Source organism: Peromyscus leucopus, chromosome 22 (assembly GCF_004664715.2).
Source record: "Peromyscus leucopus breed LL Stock chromosome 22, UCI_PerLeu_2.1, whole genome shotgun sequence".
In the NCBI taxonomy this organism is placed as follows: Eukaryota; Metazoa; Chordata; class Mammalia; order Rodentia; family Cricetidae; genus Peromyscus; species Peromyscus leucopus.
In genome coordinates, this window is record NC_051081.1 from 2,326,620 (window position 1) to 2,342,511 (window position 15,892).

The 15,892-nt window shown below is 55.1% G+C and overlaps 2 protein-coding genes across 2 annotated transcripts; both read left to right on the plus strand.

The window, feature by feature from the left end:
- The first annotated feature begins 32 nt into the window (after positions 1 to 32).
- Positions 33 to 3,839, plus strand: Ebi3 (Epstein-Barr virus induced 3). Its single transcript, XM_028859700.2, has 5 exons — positions 33 to 260; positions 849 to 972; positions 1,243 to 1,421; positions 3,017 to 3,171; positions 3,392 to 3,839. Exons 1-5 carry the CDS (start codon positions 194 to 196, stop codon positions 3,545 to 3,547), a joined length of 681 nt encoding a protein of 226 aa, XP_028715533.1. The 5' UTR covers positions 33 to 193; the 3' UTR covers positions 3,548 to 3,839.
- Positions 3,840 to 5,810: 1,971 nt separating this feature from the next.
- Yju2 (YJU2 splicing factor homolog) lies at positions 5,811 to 15,836 on the plus strand. Its single transcript, XM_028859705.2, has 8 exons — positions 5,811 to 5,942; positions 7,485 to 7,585; positions 8,753 to 8,897; positions 10,340 to 10,474; positions 10,667 to 10,848; positions 11,356 to 11,476; positions 12,989 to 13,115; positions 14,027 to 15,836. The coding sequence occupies exons 1-8, from the start codon at positions 5,919 to 5,921 to the stop codon at positions 14,131 to 14,133; spliced, it is 942 nt and encodes a 313-aa protein (XP_028715538.1). The 5' UTR covers positions 5,811 to 5,918; the 3' UTR covers positions 14,134 to 15,836.
- Positions 15,837 to 15,892: the final 56 nt, after the last annotated feature.

Below are 15,892 nucleotides of genomic sequence, written 5' to 3' on the forward strand. Positions count from 1 at the left end.
CCCTGCCCCCACCTCAAGGCCTTTCACACTCACACACCAGGCAGCTGCTGACAGAGCCGGGGCTCCCTTCACCATTGCAGCTGTCTTCTGGACGACGGAGCCCCGCTGGGCAGGTCCTCACCCAGGGCCAGGCTCCCCTTGAGCTTCCTAGTGCTTTGCCCCTGTCCTCAACCCTAGAGAACAGAGCACAGGCATGTCCCAGCGGCTCCTCCTGTCACTCACCCTCTGGGCAAGCTGCTCCCCGGGCAATGCAGGGACAGGTAGGTGGGCACTCTGGGGACGGGGCACCTGGGGCTGGGGACCAGCACTTTCCTTTCAGTCTCGGGTCATATCTGGAGTTGGGTGGGATCTCACACCTACCTATACCGGTGGGACCTGTTCCCATTCTGCGATAGGGATGGGGAAACTGAGACCCAGAGGGGCAAAGCCTCATTTATCCAGGCAGAGGTACCTTTGAGCTTAGAGGTTTGTGGAGATAGACAGGTGACTCTCAGCAATCCCCAAGTTTCACCTTTGTGACTCAACTGTGGATCAGAAATGCGAGGCAATGCTGGGTATGATGGTGCACATCTGTCATGCAGCCCTCAGGAGTTTGAGTTAGGAAGCTTAGGAGTTCAAGGTCATCCGCAATTACACAGTGAGTTGAAGGTCAGCCCAGCTACATGAGATCCTCCTTAAAAACATTTTAAAAAGAAAGAGGAAGAAAAAAAACTTTTCTTATCTAGGAAATGGATCAGTTGAGGCCCTGGGGTGGGGGGGTTGTAGTAGACGCGGGAGCTCACGCTTCCATGCATGACAGAGACCTGCTAGGCTCCTGGAAGCTCATGCTCCTGTCTCTCCCGCCCTAGCTGCTCTGAGCCAGCCCAGGGTCCGATGCCGTGCCTCTCGGTACCCCGTGGCTGTGGACTGCTCCTGGACGCCGCTAGGGGCTCCCAACTCCACGATGGCCACGTCCTTCGTCGCCACTTACAGGTCAGAGAATGGAGAGGGGCCAGGATGAAGTGGGGAACCAAGAATTCCATTGTCACGCTCCACTCAGGGTCGGAGGCAGCCTGAGACCCACAGGGGCCTGTCTCCAAAATAACAGGACGAGTGTGGGGTGTCGGTAATCTAGGGAGTTCTTCAGAATCCACACACCCGGTGTCCCCTGTTTGTGTTCAGGTCCCATGGTCAACTGTGGGTGGACTGGGCCCATGTGGACACCCAGTGCCCTTGGTGACCCCCATGGTGCTTCCCTCGCAGGCTAGGCGTGGCCGCCCAGGAGCAGATCCAGTCCTGCCTACAGCCGAACCCCCAGGCCACTCGGTGCACCATCCCCCACGTGCACCTGTTCTCCATGGTGCCCTACGTGTTAAATGTCACGGCGGTGCACCCCAGCGGCGCCAGCAGCAGCCTCCTGGCCTTTGTGGCTGAGCAGATCAGTGAGTGTCGGTCCTTCCCGGGCCTCCCAGTCCCCAGCCTACACCACGCGGGGGAGGGGGGAGCGCGGGGCGGGGGGGGGGGGGCCGTCCTGCCAGTCCCTGCAGCCTCCCTCCTCAGGCTCTCTTCCAGCCTCACTTGCCTCCTGTTACTTCCCCACACCCCAGATTCCAGCCTGCCTGAGGTGTTACATGGCTTACTTCCTTGACCTTATTAGGTCTCTGATGGCAAGTCAGCTCCTCAATGAAGTCCCCCCCCCAAAAAAAAGTATATTGTTAAACATGAGTGACAATCATGGTTAAGAGAGGACTAAAGCCGGGGTGGCATACAGAGCTTTAATCCCAAAGGTAGGCAGATCTCTCAGAGTTTAAGGCCATCCTGGTCTACAGAGCGAGTTTGAGGTAAGTCTGGGTCAAGAACACCAAGACCCTGTCACTAAGGAAAGAGAGAGAGAGAGAAAAGAGAGAGAGAGAGAGAGAGAGAGAGAGAGAGAGAGAAGTGAAGTTCAGTGAAAGACTACACCACCCTCAAAGGTTTAAACATGGAGTCTCCACATGATCTCCACTCCCAGGTGTCTGCTCAACAGAAATAAAAATGTTCAGCCCTACATATCCTTGGCAACCTTATTCACAGCATCCAGAAGGGGGCAGCCTGTTCCATGGGTCTTCCTGTGGATGGATGGACACACAATGTCCATCTGTCTACACTGGGGACACCACTCAGCCCTGAAGAAGTGAGGAGGGACCTTGAGGACACAGTGCTCAGTGAGCAACCCAGACACAAACCACACAGCGTGGTGTGCAGGACAGGGGGATCCAAAGACAGAAGGAGAATAGTGGGTGATGAGGGCCAGCGAGGGGTAGGGAGATTGCTAATGGTGTAAGCCTTGTGTTGGTATGAAGCAGTGTTCTAGAGGCAGACAGAGAAATGTAAAACTCTCTGAGGATGCACCGATGTCCTCCAGCACAGTCTTGTGCTATCAGAATGGTGTCTCAGAAAAGCACTTCAGCCCATTCAGGACTTTCACTCTGAAATTTTCTCTTTGTCTGTCATGACTTCTGTCAGCAGTGACTATGGCAATTGAACAAATGCTTGCTCCTTGAGCAGATGGGTGAATGAATGAATGCATGACTGACATGAGTGCATAATGAATGCATGAATGAATAAATGAATAAATGCATGATGATACAGTGAATGAGTAAAGGACCTAATGAGTGAGGAAATGAATACCTGAATGACTTAATGGGGCAATAAAAGCACGAATGAATGAGTATACAAATGGATAAGTGAAGAAACTAATGGATTCAATGAATGAATCCATTACATTGAAAAAGTTAATGAATCAGTGAATAGATCTGCATGTGAATCAAATACATTAATGTGTGAGTGAGCTGGTGACTAAGTTAAGGAATTAGTGAATGGTTGAATGAACAAGCGAAGGAATGAACTGATGATATGAATGGATGAGTAAATAAACAGAGCAAATGCATGAATGGTGGCTGAAGGCGAGCCAATATATGAATGAATGAAGGCAGGAATCAGTGCCTGATGGTGAACCAGCTGAGCCGCTCCTGACCAGGCTCCCTGCTCCCCACAGTCAAGCCTGATCCCCCGGAAGGCGTGCGCCTGCGCGCAGCGGGGCAGCGGCTGCAGATGCTCTGGCATCCCCCTGCCTCCTGGCCTTTCCCGGACATCTTCTCTCTCAAGTACCGCATCCGCTACCGGCGCCACGGAGCCTCTCACTTCCGCCAGGTGAGAGGGGACTAGGATAGGTGAGACAGGATTCCCCTGAGCATCCTCAGGTCTCCACCTCCAGCCTCTCTGTGGGAGCGCTGATGTCACGTGACTCTGCAGCTGCCTTGCATGAGTGCTGGGTTTTTGAACTCACTGCAGGCACTTTACCCAGCAAACGGGCTCCCTAGCTCCCAGTGCATGGTGGTCCTACCCACCACCACCTCCTCTCTCCCTGCAGGTGGGACCCATTGAAGCCACGACCTTCACCCTGAGGGCTGCGCAGCCCCATGCCAAGTACTTTGTCCAGGTGTCAGCCCAGGACCTCATGGACTATGGGAAACCAAGTGACTGGAGCCTCCCCGGGCAAGCGGAGAGGACTCCCCTTAATCCCTGAAGAGGGACCGCATCCTTGATAGCAGACCCTGATGTCGTCTACATCAAAGTGACTGGTTGGCCTGGCCTGGGTTCGAGTCCTGACTGCACGTGCTGGGATGGTTGGCAGCATTGAACAACTGACTTGACCTCTCTGGACCTCAATTTCCAAACCTGTGGGGATGGTATTTTTCCTTCTATAAGTGCTGGACTTTATGAAATGCAAATGTGATCTGATTAGAAATTTTAATTAAATAAGAATTATTAGCTGGTTAGTGGGGGTGCACACTTTTAATCCAAGCACTGGGGAGAGCACTCGGGAGGCAGAGGCAGGTGGATCTCTATGAACTAGAGGCCAATCTGGCCTACAGAGCGAGTTCCAGGTCAGCCAAGGGTACACAGAGAAACCCTGTCTCAAAACAAAACTATTATCATTATTGTGGGGAGGGATGTTCCAGGCAGGACTTCTTTGTGTGTGCCTGGCAGTCCTAGACCAGGCTGGCCTCGAACTCACAGACATCCTCTGTCTCTGCCTCCCGAGGGCTGGGATTAAAGACTTGCGCCACCACCGCCAGACAAGAATTATTATTAAAGTTGTCTTTTTTGAAATTTAAATATTTTATTATCAAATATGTGCATGCAGTGGTATTACAGTGTCCATAAATCCTGTACTTCAAGATTTATTTTGTTTTACATGTATGTGTATGTATTGGTCTGTATGTAGAAGCACACGGGTCAGGCACCCAGTGGAGGCCAGACAGGGTGTCAGATCTCCTGGAGCTGGAGTTACAGGTTACAGATTGTGAACCAAATCATGAAACCCATCAAGTACAGCGGCCAGCAGAGGGCGGCAGAGCCCTGAGCCGGAGTTACAGGCGTGTGGTGTGGCGGCTGGGTTGGCGACCCCTGTGCTCTTGAGCACTGAGCCACCTCTCCAGCCCTTTGTCCATCTAGTCCGCTGAGTGAGAGACATGATGGGTTGTCTGTGTTGGAGTGCCCACGACTCCCAAACAAGACCTTTATGACGAAAAGCAGTTGATGTGGCTCAAGGTTCAGGAGCCTGGGAAGACCCAGAAGGAATCCCACGTGGTACAATATCTAAAGGTGGAAAGATCAGGGGAGGGGATAAAGCAAGGTGTAAGGCCCGGGTTCCCATCACCGGTCATGCAAAAAAAAAAAAAAAAAAAAAAAAAAAAACAAACAGGGAGGAGAGTGGTCAGTAACTGAATGCGGGGGGATGGACACACAACTGTTTCCCCCAACTGAGAGCCAAACAGGATGCAGACCAGCCTGGTCGAAATGAGGAGAGAGGAAAAGAATGGTGGGAAGGTAAAGACCAGCCTGGAGACCCTGTCTCAAAAAGAAGAGAAGGAGGATGAGAAGAGTCGGGGGCGTGGCTCAAGGGGGAGCCCCTCCCTGGATCGCCAGGTGAAGGGCTGGGGGCGGGGCTCAATGACAGCAGCTTGCCATAGTTTGTATGCATAAATAATAAACAAGCAAATGTAAAAACCATCTTAACCTGGCGGTGGTGGCACACGCCTTTAATCCCAGCACTCGGGAGGCAGAGGCAGGTGGATTACTGAGATTTCAAGGACAGCCTCAACTATATGGTGAGTTCCTGTCTAACAAAAGAGAAAAAAAATAAAAAATAAATAAATAAAAAACAACAAAACATAATAAAATCCAGGCAGACCACTGATTTCCAGCTACTCAAGAGACTTGCAGTAAGATTGCTGCAAAAATAAGGCCAACCTGGGCTACAGAGAGCTCCCTCTGGGCATTTTAGGGAGAGGCTGTCTCAAAAGATTAGAGGGCTGGGTAGTAGTAGCTCAGTGATAGAATGCCTGCCTGGCAAGTGCAAAGACCCTGGGTTCGATACCCAGCATCAGAAACGAACAAAGAAACAACAGAGCGGGGCCAGGGCAGCCACTTCTTTCATCTCAGCATTGGGAAGGCAGAGACAGGAGGATCTCTGTGTGTTGGGGACCAGCCTGGGCTACGTGGTGAGTTTCAGGACAGCCAGGGCATACAGTGAGACCCTGACTCAAAAACAAACACTATCAATAGAGCAGCGGTGCGGAACAAAACCTCATAGACTCCAGGTAGCTTTCTCCGCGCTTTCCAGCGAGGCGCACGTGCACATACGCGATCAGGATGCTCCGGAACCTTTATTTACTGCCTCACCTACAGGCATTCAGGAAGGGAACGAAAGCACACTCGCGACATTGATCGACAGCGAGTGCAGCCAATGAGAACGCTAAAGGCTGTGAGCTACAACCTGTAAGACAGCCAAGGAAGTGACGTCCAGAGAACCTCGGCGCCTGGTCGGATAAACTCCAAGAGGACCAAGGCGAACGTCTCTCCCTCTCTTGTGCGACTGAGAGGAAGCGAAGATGTCGGAACGGAAAGTTCTAAACGTAAGTGCTCAGAGTCTAGAAGTTTCTGTCGAGAGCGGGACGTCAGAGGGCTCTGGGAGAGTCTCGCTTCCTTCCGGTTTTTTCTTTGGAATCCCCCCCCAAAAAAAAAACGGCTTTCCGTGGGGCGGAGCTTCCCAAGCTCTTGCCAATCACATTTCTTAGGGGCGGTGTTAGATTGTTTCCTTTCCGGCTTAGAAGACAATCATCACCAGGCAGCGGAGTATTTATCACTTCGTCCAATTGGTTTTTCTAAAGGAAGCTATCCAGTCGCTTTTTCTGGGGCGTTGCACCCGGTTTTTGTTAAGCAGATATCAGACTGGGACGCAGGGACTCAGTTCCCTCTCTTGAAGAACTTTACTCTCCATTTCCTGGATTTTTTGTTTGTTTGTTTTGAGACAGGGTTTCTCTGTGTAGCTTTGTGCCTTTCCTGGATCTCGCTCTGTAGACCAGGCTGGCCTCGAACTCACAGAGATCCGCCTGGCTCTGCCTCCCGAATGCTGGAATTAAAGGCGTGCACCGCCCGGCCATTTCCTGGATTTTTTGTGTTTGTTTTGAGCCAGGGTCTCACTGTGTCGCCCAGAATGGCCTCCGGTTCATACCCACCTATATGAGCCTCCCAATTGCTGGTATTAAAGGCGTGTACCCTTACGCTGGGCCATATTCATTTTTTAAAGATTTATTTGTTTGTTATTTATTTATTTTGCCGGCATGTCTATCTGTGCACCACGTGCGTACAGCGCCCAGCCTGACTGCAAACTCATAATTCTCCTGCATCATCCTGTGCTGGGTCGACAGGTGTATACCACCATGTCAGCGTCCCAATGAAGTCCTGGCAAAGCTTTCTGCAAGCAAGGGAGACCGCTCCCTTCCCTGTGGGACTGGCTGCCAGCAAGTGTCCAGAGCAGAGTGCCTCCTTCCTGGTGGTCCTCACAGTTTCTTTTTTGCACGGGAGTTTGTTGTTCTTCATCCCCCTCACTCCTGTCTCACACTCCCAGGTGCTGGGATGGCTGGTGTGCCTGTTGGCATGATCCCAGAGTGACTTTGCCTGTGTGGCTCACTCTAGCCTCCCAAGCACACAGAGAAAAGATCCACTGGCCAGATTTTACCCTGGGATGGTCTCTTGTGTGGTTCCCTAGTCCAGGCTAGACCATCATCATTAACAGTGCCTGGTCCCCAGTTATCTCATGAACATCTGGAGTCTTATCATGTACTGGGCCAAAGGAGCCCACCCCCACTGCAAATCCTGGGCCTCTAGAACCTCCTCTGGAAGGCATGTGACAGCACATGGGAGCACCACGCACACACCCTATGATTGTCTAGGAGAAAGTTCTGAAAGCTTGTGCACTCTCCTCCCTGTCCCAGCTTCTCTTCTCATGGCTGTTTTTCGAGCAGCCCATGACTGGGAAGGAAGGAACAGGATGAATCCTGGGCAGATCCCTAAAACTGGGGTATCTTGGGTCCCCTGACATGGCTCCCAGACCCCATTTTTGCCCATGTGGGACCTGAGTAGCGGAAAAACCACAGCATCTCCTTTCCCTGCAGAAATACTACCCACCTGACTTCGACCCATCAAAGATCCCGAAACTCAAGCTCCCCAAGGACCGGCAGTATGTGGTTCGGCTGATGGCTCCCTTCAACATGAGGTGAATCCCCAGAGGTGTGAGGCCAGGAGTCTGGAGAAAGAGCAAACAAGGATGAAGTCCTTATCCCCATGGCATCCCCAGGCCCCATCAGAAGGCCTCCGTGCACAACAGAGTAACACGTGGCCCTGCAGGGTCCTTGTACCAGCCATGGCCTCTGCCTGCAGTTCTCATATCTGGGGTTTTCTTCCTCCTCACAGACCCCAGCTCCCGTCTCAACCTAGACAGGCGCCAGCCTCCCCCTAGACCTTCATCTCACCCCTCCCTCCCCCCTTTCCTGGGTTTCTCCTGCTTGGAATCTAACAACCATTCACACTTGATTTCGTGTGGAAATCATGACTCATCATGACTCCTTTTGGTCACTGAGGATGGAGAGGCCGTCCGTGTTGACCGGTTGGGTGTATATCATCTTCATTCTTTCATTTGCACCTGTCTTAGTCGCTGTGAACATGGGAACTCTTAGAAGAGAAAGCATTTAATTGGTGCTCGTTTACAATTTCAGAGCCTTACTTAGTCCATTGTCACGTCGGGGAGCGTGGTGGCAGGCATGGCAGGCACGGTGCTGGAGGAGGATTTGGAAGCTACATCCTGACCCATAGGCAGAGAGAGAGAAAAGCACTGGGCCTGCCACGGGCTCTTGAAACCTCACAGCCCACCCCCAGTGACATGCTTCCTCCAACACGGCCACACCTCAGAATCCTTTCAGGTAGTGCCACTTCCTGATGACGAAGTCTTCCAGTGTACGGCCCTGTAGAGGCGATTCCTGTTCAAACCACTGCACTCCTCCAAGCAGGCAGTTGTCAGGTGCCTGCCGTTTGTCCAGGACAAGGCCTCCAGCCTCATGATGCTCACAGGCTAGTGGGGAGTGGGAATGATGCCCATCCTCTGGTAGTCACAGAAGGACACATGAGGCAGGGCAAGTGGTCTGCCAGCTGGACAGCCAGGGAAGTGTTAGAATCTCAGGCTGTGGGATCTGCAGAACAAAGGCCAAGACAGAAGTGTTTGTAGGCACAGCAGGAAGGGAAGAGGGGCCAGGGTATAGGACCCTGCAGTCCCCTGGAGCCCCACACACGTAGGCAGGGCTGTCCTTCCTGCCCGTGGAGGTGCAAATGCTGCCGCCGGCTGTTGAGGCAGAGTGCAGAGACGCTCGTGTGTCTGCCCTGGCTGCAGGTGTAAGACATGTGGAGAATACATCTACAAGGGGAAGAAGTTCAATGCCCGCAAGGAAACGGTCCAGAACGAGGCCTACCTGGGCCTGCCCATCTTCCGCTTCTATATCAAGTGCACACGCTGCTTGGCCGAGATCACCTTCAAGGTAGGGACTTCATTCATTCACAACCTTCCCTCTGAGGACACCCCATGAAGGTACAGAGCGGAGGTACTCGCAGCGGGACCCACACACAGAAAAGCCTGTCCACCTGCGTGGGGGGGTGGGGGTTGGGATTGGATGCACGGGTGCCCGCCGTGGCGTACTGCGGGGGTACACGGGTGCCGGCCGTGGCGTACTGCGGGGGTGCACGGGTGCCCGCTGTGGCGTACTGCGGGGGTGCACGGGTGCCCGCTGTGGCGTACTGCGGGGGTGCACGGGTGCCCGCCGTGGCGTACTGCGGGGGTGCACGGGTACCCGCTGGGGCGTACTGCGGGGGTGCACGGGTGCCCGCTGTGGCGTACTGCGGGGTGCACGGGTGCCCGCTGTGGCGTACTGCGGGGGTGCACGGGTGCCGCCGTGGCGTACTGCGGGGGTGCACGGGTGCCCGCTGTGGCGTACTGCGGGGGTGCACGGGTGCCCGCCGTGGCGTACTGCAGTACTGCAAGGCCAGGAGACGGTGCTGTGCTGGGGCCTCATTTGCTGTTTCATTTAGCACAGGCTGGCCTCAAACTCCTGTGTAACCGAGGTGACCATGATCCCCCTGCCTCCACCTCTGGTGCTGGGATGACAGCCACATCTGGCTAAAATCATGATGTTCGTTTGTTCTTTTGTGTTTTTTGGGATGGAAGCCAGGGCTTCACAGGCACTTGGCAAAAAACCTGAGAATTCAGGGAAAGATAAGAGAAGGGAAATTCTCTTCTCAGGTCTGCACTGTTAGAGGCTGTGGGTTTGTTTGGTTGTTGGTGGTGTATTTTTCACTGTACGCTTTTTTCGTGTGAATTCAAAAGAAGATTTGATTAAAGTGAACAAAGCATAAGCTTGCAGAAGTTATATTTTTATTTCACGTGTGTATCTCTGGAATGTCTGTGTGTCTGGTGCTCTCGAAGACCAGAAGGGGCGTTGGATTGCCTGGGACTGGGGTTACAGGTGGTCATGGGCCGCCATGTGGGTGCTGGGAACTGAACCCAGACCTCTGCAAGAGCAGCCAGTGCTCTAACCCCTGAGCCATCTCCTCATACCCTTATTTTTTGAGCAAGGTTCTCAGTAGCCCAGGCTAGCCTCATTCACTCTATAGCTCCCTGCTTCCACCTCCCAGACAGACGCACCCCACATTGTGTCATCTCTGTAGTTTATAAGCAAGAAGATGAGGCACAGCCGGGAGCCTGAAAGTGTAGGTCTGGGACTGAGGGGATGGGCGCCTCGGCCAGGAGTCAGGTGATCTTCGTTATGGCCACAGAATGTTCCACAGGGTGTGGCTTTAGGGGGAAGGCCACAGCCACCAAAGAGTAAGCAAAGAAAAGAGACTGCCAGAGGGAATGGAGAAACGCACAGGGGCACAGGCCACTGCCTGAGCCGTCAGTGATGGCTGACCCTCCCTCTGCTCGCAGACAGACCCGGAGAACACGGACTACACCATGGAGCACGGCGCCACGCGCAACTTCCAGGCGGAGAAGCTCCTGGAGGAGGAGGAGAAGCGAGTGCAGAAGGAGCGGGAGGATGAGGAGCTGAACAACCCCATGAAGGTGAGCCCTAGGCCATAGCACCCTGGACCCCTCCCCGGGCCCTCCCCTTCTCCCACCCCTACACCCCCCACGTGGTGGTCCCACATGCCCCTCACCTGCCAATGCGCACCCCCGCCTCCACCCGGCCCCTCACCTGCCCCTGTCCCTCTCCCACCCCTACCCCATGCCCCCTCACCCGCCTCTGCACCCCAGGTCCTAGAGAACCGCACGAAGGACTCGAAGCTGGAGATGGAGGTGCTGGAGAACCTGCAGGAGCTGAAGGACCTGAACCAGCGGCAGGCGCACGTGGACTTCGAGGCCATGCTGCTGCAGCACCGCCTGTCGCAGGAGCAACGGCGACAGCAGCAGGAGGAGGAAGACGAGCGCGAGACCGCGTGAGCAGCCTGGCCCTCTGGATCTTTCCATGGCTGCCCTCCCCTCAGCTCAGACCCAGCTGAGACCCAGCTGCTAGGACCTTTGGGATCCAGTGCTGCATGGCCATCACTGGCTTTCCATCTCAATCCTGCAGCTGTGGGTTTGTTGTTTGAGACAGCGTCTCTTGTAGTCCAGGCTGGCCTCAAAATCACTAAGTAGCCAAGGATGGCCTTGAACTGCTGACCCTCCTTCATCCACCTCCCCAGAGCTGGGGTGGTAGGCATGTGCCTCTGCACTCAGCTTCTATATACTTACTTATTGTTGTGGTGCTAGGTATGGGCCCAGGGCCTCAAGTGTGCCAGCCAAATCCTCAGCCCAGAGCCACTGCCCTCAAAACTGTTGGCATCACCCCCTGCTCTCATGTTCCTAGGCCTCTGAGAGCAGAAGAGGCAGTGGCCCCTCACTGCTGCAGCAGAGACCCCTGGGGACTACACCTGCAGTAGGTCCTCACTGTGTCCATCCCACAGGGCCTTGCTGGAGGAGGCTCGCCACCGCAGGCTTCTGGAGGATTCTGACTCAGAAGACGAAGCTCTGCCTTCCCGACCACGGGCAACAGCAAGACCCAACCCCACAGCCATCCTGGACGAGGTGGGTAGGGCCAGAGTGTGGCGTGTGGGAGCCCAGGCTGAGCGGCCACAGAAGCCATGGGCAGCGGGACTACTGTTCACGACAGGACAGACAGCCCACTGGGCTTCAACGCTCTGCTTCCTGCTCCTGAGCCTGAGGGAGGGAGTAGCCAGTGAAACAGTCCACCAAGAGCAGAGAGATGCTCAGTCAGTCAAGTGCCTGCCCCACAAGCACAGGACTGGGCTTTGATCCAATGCCACGTTAAAAGCCAGGTCAGGGTGATGCATGCCTTTAATCCCAGCACTTGGGAGCAGAGGCAGGTGGATCTCTCTTGTTTGAGGTCAGCCTGATGTATGTGGCAAGAGCCTGTTTCAAAAAATAAAGCCAGATCCAGACAAGCAGGCCTGGGATCTGGCACCAGGGAGGTAGGAGGGTCCTGGGTTGTGCTAAGTGGGATCTGCAAGTCACTGAGAGACCCTGCCTCAGAAACTGCGGAGGGGATCAGTTGATGAAGACAGGTGTCAGCCTCTGGCTTCCACACATGGGAGCACAGTGACCAGTACAGAAGCCGCTCACAGGCTGTGAAGGACGAAGGGGTGTTCCTAAGTCATCAGGGTCCTGGGCACATCCAGAACTTTGCAGCAGCTCCGGCCCCAGCTATTGAAGGTTCTGGTGCCTTCTAGCCTCTTCCAGCTGCATCCAGATGTGAGTGCCAGTACACACACTCAGCTTTTAGGTTAGCAGACAGCCTCAGGCATGGGGCCTCCCCTCCCACCCTCGTTGAGACAGGGTCTCTTCTTGTGACAGCTTGTGGACCAGGCTCACGGACTCCCAGGGTTCTCTTGTCTCAACTCCTATCTCCCATCAGTGCTGGGGTTGCTTACAGCCATGTGCTGGAGCTCTTTGTGGTGCTGGAGACTTGAACTCTGGTCCTCATTCTTCAGGCAGGCATGCTGCCTAGCTGGGCTGTCTTCCCAGGCCCCTGTGATCTTTCCATGTGGAATTCAGACCTCCTCTGGTTCTATTTCTTTTGTCTTTCTCTGAAGCAAGTCACACTCCGCAGCCCGTCCTGGCCTTGAACCCACAGTCCTGCTTCAGCCTCCCCTGGGCTGGGGTGACAGGCCTGCACACTGCACCTCACCTCTTCACACCCCAGAGCCCCATAACAGTGGCCTCCACCTGCCATATCAGCACACGGGGAGGCCAGGGCCAGCTTGCACTGCAGACTGGGCACCTGCCGTGTGCCAGGAGCTATTGGTGGCACTAGGGAGACTGGTCAGAAAACCAATTGTGGGCCCTGGATGTACTCCAGTTCTGGAGACCACACAAGGGAAGACACTTGAGGTGGGTATTGAGGGGTGGGTAGGAGTTCACAGGATGAGAATGAGCAGCAGGTGAGAAGTCCTCAGACAGCGCCCTGGACCTTGGGAGCCAGAGAGGAGTTTAGAGCTGCAGCAGACTTGATATGCAAACTGGCCCCACAGGACCAGGTCAGGGAAGTCAGAGGGCAAGAGCTGTGCATGCTCCCCGCAGGCGCCCAAGGCCAAGAGGAAGGCAGAGGCAGTGGGCAGCAAGGCACAGCTGGCCGGCTTGGTTGTGCCAAAGAAGGTGAAGGCAGAAGCCAATGGGGGCTCAGAGCAGGTCCGGATGCCCGCCGCAGGTGAGTCCCCTTCAGCAGCCCTGGGTGGTAACAGTGTGCCTGGCACCGTCTAGACATTTCATAAGGTGGGTGGGGGGCAGGCAGTGCCCAGAGGGGCTAGGGCTCAATGGGCAGAGGTTCACCCAGCACTCAGGAGATGGAGGCAAGAGGATGGGGGTTCAGAGTCAGCCTCAGCTACATAGGGTTTAGGCCAGCTTGGGCTGCATTGGACCCTGTCTCGGGCTGGGGATTTAGCTCAGTGGTAGAGCACTTGCCTAGCAAGCACAAGGCCCTGGGTTCGGTCCTCAGCTGGGGGGGGGGGGGGGGGGGGGTAAGCTGCGAGCCAGGCAGTGGTGGTGCACGCCTTTAATCCCAGCACTCAGCGGGCAGAGGCAGGCGGATCTCTGAGTTTGAGGCCAGCCTGGTCTTACAGAGCAAGTTCCAGGACAGCCAGCAGTACATAGAGAAACCCTGTCTTGAATAAAAGAAAGACAAAAGGAGCAAAGGCCTGGAATCAAAGTCACATGATAGCTAAATTCACCATGTGACTGGTCTGTACAGTATTAAGGGACACAGGTAGCTGTGGCTGGTGTGCTGTCCATGTGACCTGCGGCCTCTGTCCTTTCTGCAGTTTGGACAGCTCCTCCGTATGTGGAGACGAGCTTGGATTGACACATCTTTGACACAATTGTCACTGCCGCTATTAGCATTTTTCAGAGGCAGATCCTAGAGCTCAGAGAGGCTCACCCACTGCCTGCAGCCACATAGCAGGTCTCAGTCATGGCGGCCCTTGGCCCTTGACACTGTCCCTGTATTCCTGTGGATGTTCATCTGCCTGGTGGGGTCTCCCTGGCCCAATGTAGGATTAGGGCGACCATGTCACAGGTCCTCCAACCCAGGCGCATCCCTGGATCAACTTGCCCTCCTCACAGGTGCCCCCGAGAGCCCAAAGGCGGCCAACCTTGCACCCCAGACACCCAGGGCCTCCTCCCTGAGCCAGCTGGGTGCATATGGGGACAGCGAGGACAGTGACAGCTGAGCCCCCACGGTGGCATCACAGACCCAAGAAACCAGAGATGGGAACAAGGAAGACACCCTCAGCAAACACCTCGTGACAATGTCTGCTGTGGATCCTGGCAGGGATGAAGGGCAATGTCCCTCAGCACCAGGCGCCCCAGGATGGACAGCCTGGTCCACTCCTTCAGTCCTTGAGTTATGGGGAGCGTGTTGGCCCCATCCCTTCCTGCCACAAATCTGAACGCTGACAAGGGGCAGGGTCCCTGGGGACCACCTCCCAACAAGGCCTGGGGCTCCATCCACAACACCATACTGTGTGAGAAAGAAGATCAGTTGACAACCGTGTGGACCGGCAAGCGACCCTGCCCGAGTGTATAACCAGGTCTTAACGCTCACCGGGGTTATGGCCACACGCCCAGCCTGGGCCTGGACCCTCAGCACATGTCCTTCGTTCACAACTTAGCACTGCATTGGTCTGTGTTCTGGTACTGGAAGAAAACTGCCGAGGCTGAGTCTGTTGTATAGAACATGGGGAACCTGGTACGCAGTGGCGGTGGAGAAACAGGAACGTGTAGCCCCAACTAGCCTCCACCTCCCCAGTGAACCACCAAGCTGATCTTATGCCTGAAATGTTGGTGTTGGGGTCTGCTTTTCCCTGGAATTCTTGGCTCTAACCCCGAGTCCTCGAACCTCTCCCCTAGACAAGAACAGGGGCGCATCAGTGGCACCCTGGGGTTTGCTTGGAACCCTCCCCAGCCCACCCCCACCTTGGCTTCCCCAGCTCTGCAGCTGTCATCATCATCCTGTCCTCGGAACTGTCAGGTCTAATCTGCTGTCTCCTCCATCAGCTCCCTGGGGGCCCTGGCAACAGGAGCCACCAGGATAGAGTTGACCCCACCACCTGTCCCCAGCGCTCAGAGAGACATAACCACCAGCTCCCCCATGGCCCTCTGCCTGCCTGCTGGTCACAAACCTGGCCCCTGTGCTGTGACACCTCAGCTGCGTGGGGGGGGGGGGGGGGGGGGGGGGTACAGTTGGATCTGCGAGTCCTCTGCCCCAGACGCCATTGTGCCTCCAGCACTGGGAAGCAGCTGGGCCTCCCCCCAGACTGGGGACCTTGAAAGTCAATGACTTGCATCTTCCTCCCCACCCCACCCCAACCCCCGGCTGTGGCCCAGGGAAGCAAATGTGTACTTCCGCCTGACTGGGGACCATTGAAGGCGGGGTCACGCCTCCCTCAGGCTGGGTGCAGTGGGTTGCCTGCCCCACAGCACCTTTCTGCAGCACTTTCGGATGGGAGGCTTCTCAGGACAAGCCCTGCATCTGCCATCAGACTACACAAGACCTGCCTCCCTAGGGGCTGGGGCGTTTTGGTCCCCTACACATTCCTGGCTCCTTGGGTTTTGACTTTTTGAGTGGGTCTCCCTCTGTGGACTAAAGGCATTGGCTACCAGCCTCACAGACCCACTGTGGACCAGTGTACCTCCCCTCCTGACCCCGCACTTTGGCACACTTCTTCCCAGATTTGAGGGACAGTCAGGGAGACCCCAGTGCGCTGCTGTATGCTGCTGCGTGAGGGAAGTCACACAGCTCCATTGCATGTCACCGACCAACCAGAATGTCCAGAACAGCTGCTGCAGAGACAGGACGGATTCATGGGGGTGGAATGTTCTGGGACTAGAGTGCAGCAGGTTACATGGCTTTTCTAATATACTGTACAACCTATTCATGCCCCGTATTCTCCTTTCTGTTTTCATTTGGGTTTAAGGTGCTGGATACAG

Coding starts and splice junctions, on each gene's coding strand:
- Ebi3 (XM_028859700.2), top strand. CDS start 194: ATGTCCCAGCGGCTCCTCCTGTCACTCACCCTCTGGGCAAGCTGCTCC. Junction 261..848: donor CCCGGGCAATGCAGGGACAG/GTAGGTGGGCAC, acceptor CTCCCGCCCTAG/CTGCTCTGAGCCAGCCCAGG. Junction 973..1,242: donor TCCTTCGTCGCCACTTACAG/GTCAGAGAATGG, acceptor CTTCCCTCGCAG/GCTAGGCGTGGCCGCCCAGG.
- Yju2 (XM_028859705.2), top strand. CDS start 5,919: ATGTCGGAACGGAAAGTTCTAAAC. Junction 8,898..10,339: donor TGGCCGAGATCACCTTCAAG/GTAGGGACTTCA, acceptor CTCTGCTCGCAG/ACAGACCCGGAGAACACGGA. Junction 10,849..11,355: donor GAAGACGAGCGCGAGACCGC/GTGAGCAGCCTG, acceptor TCCATCCCACAG/GGCCTTGCTGGAGGAGGCTC.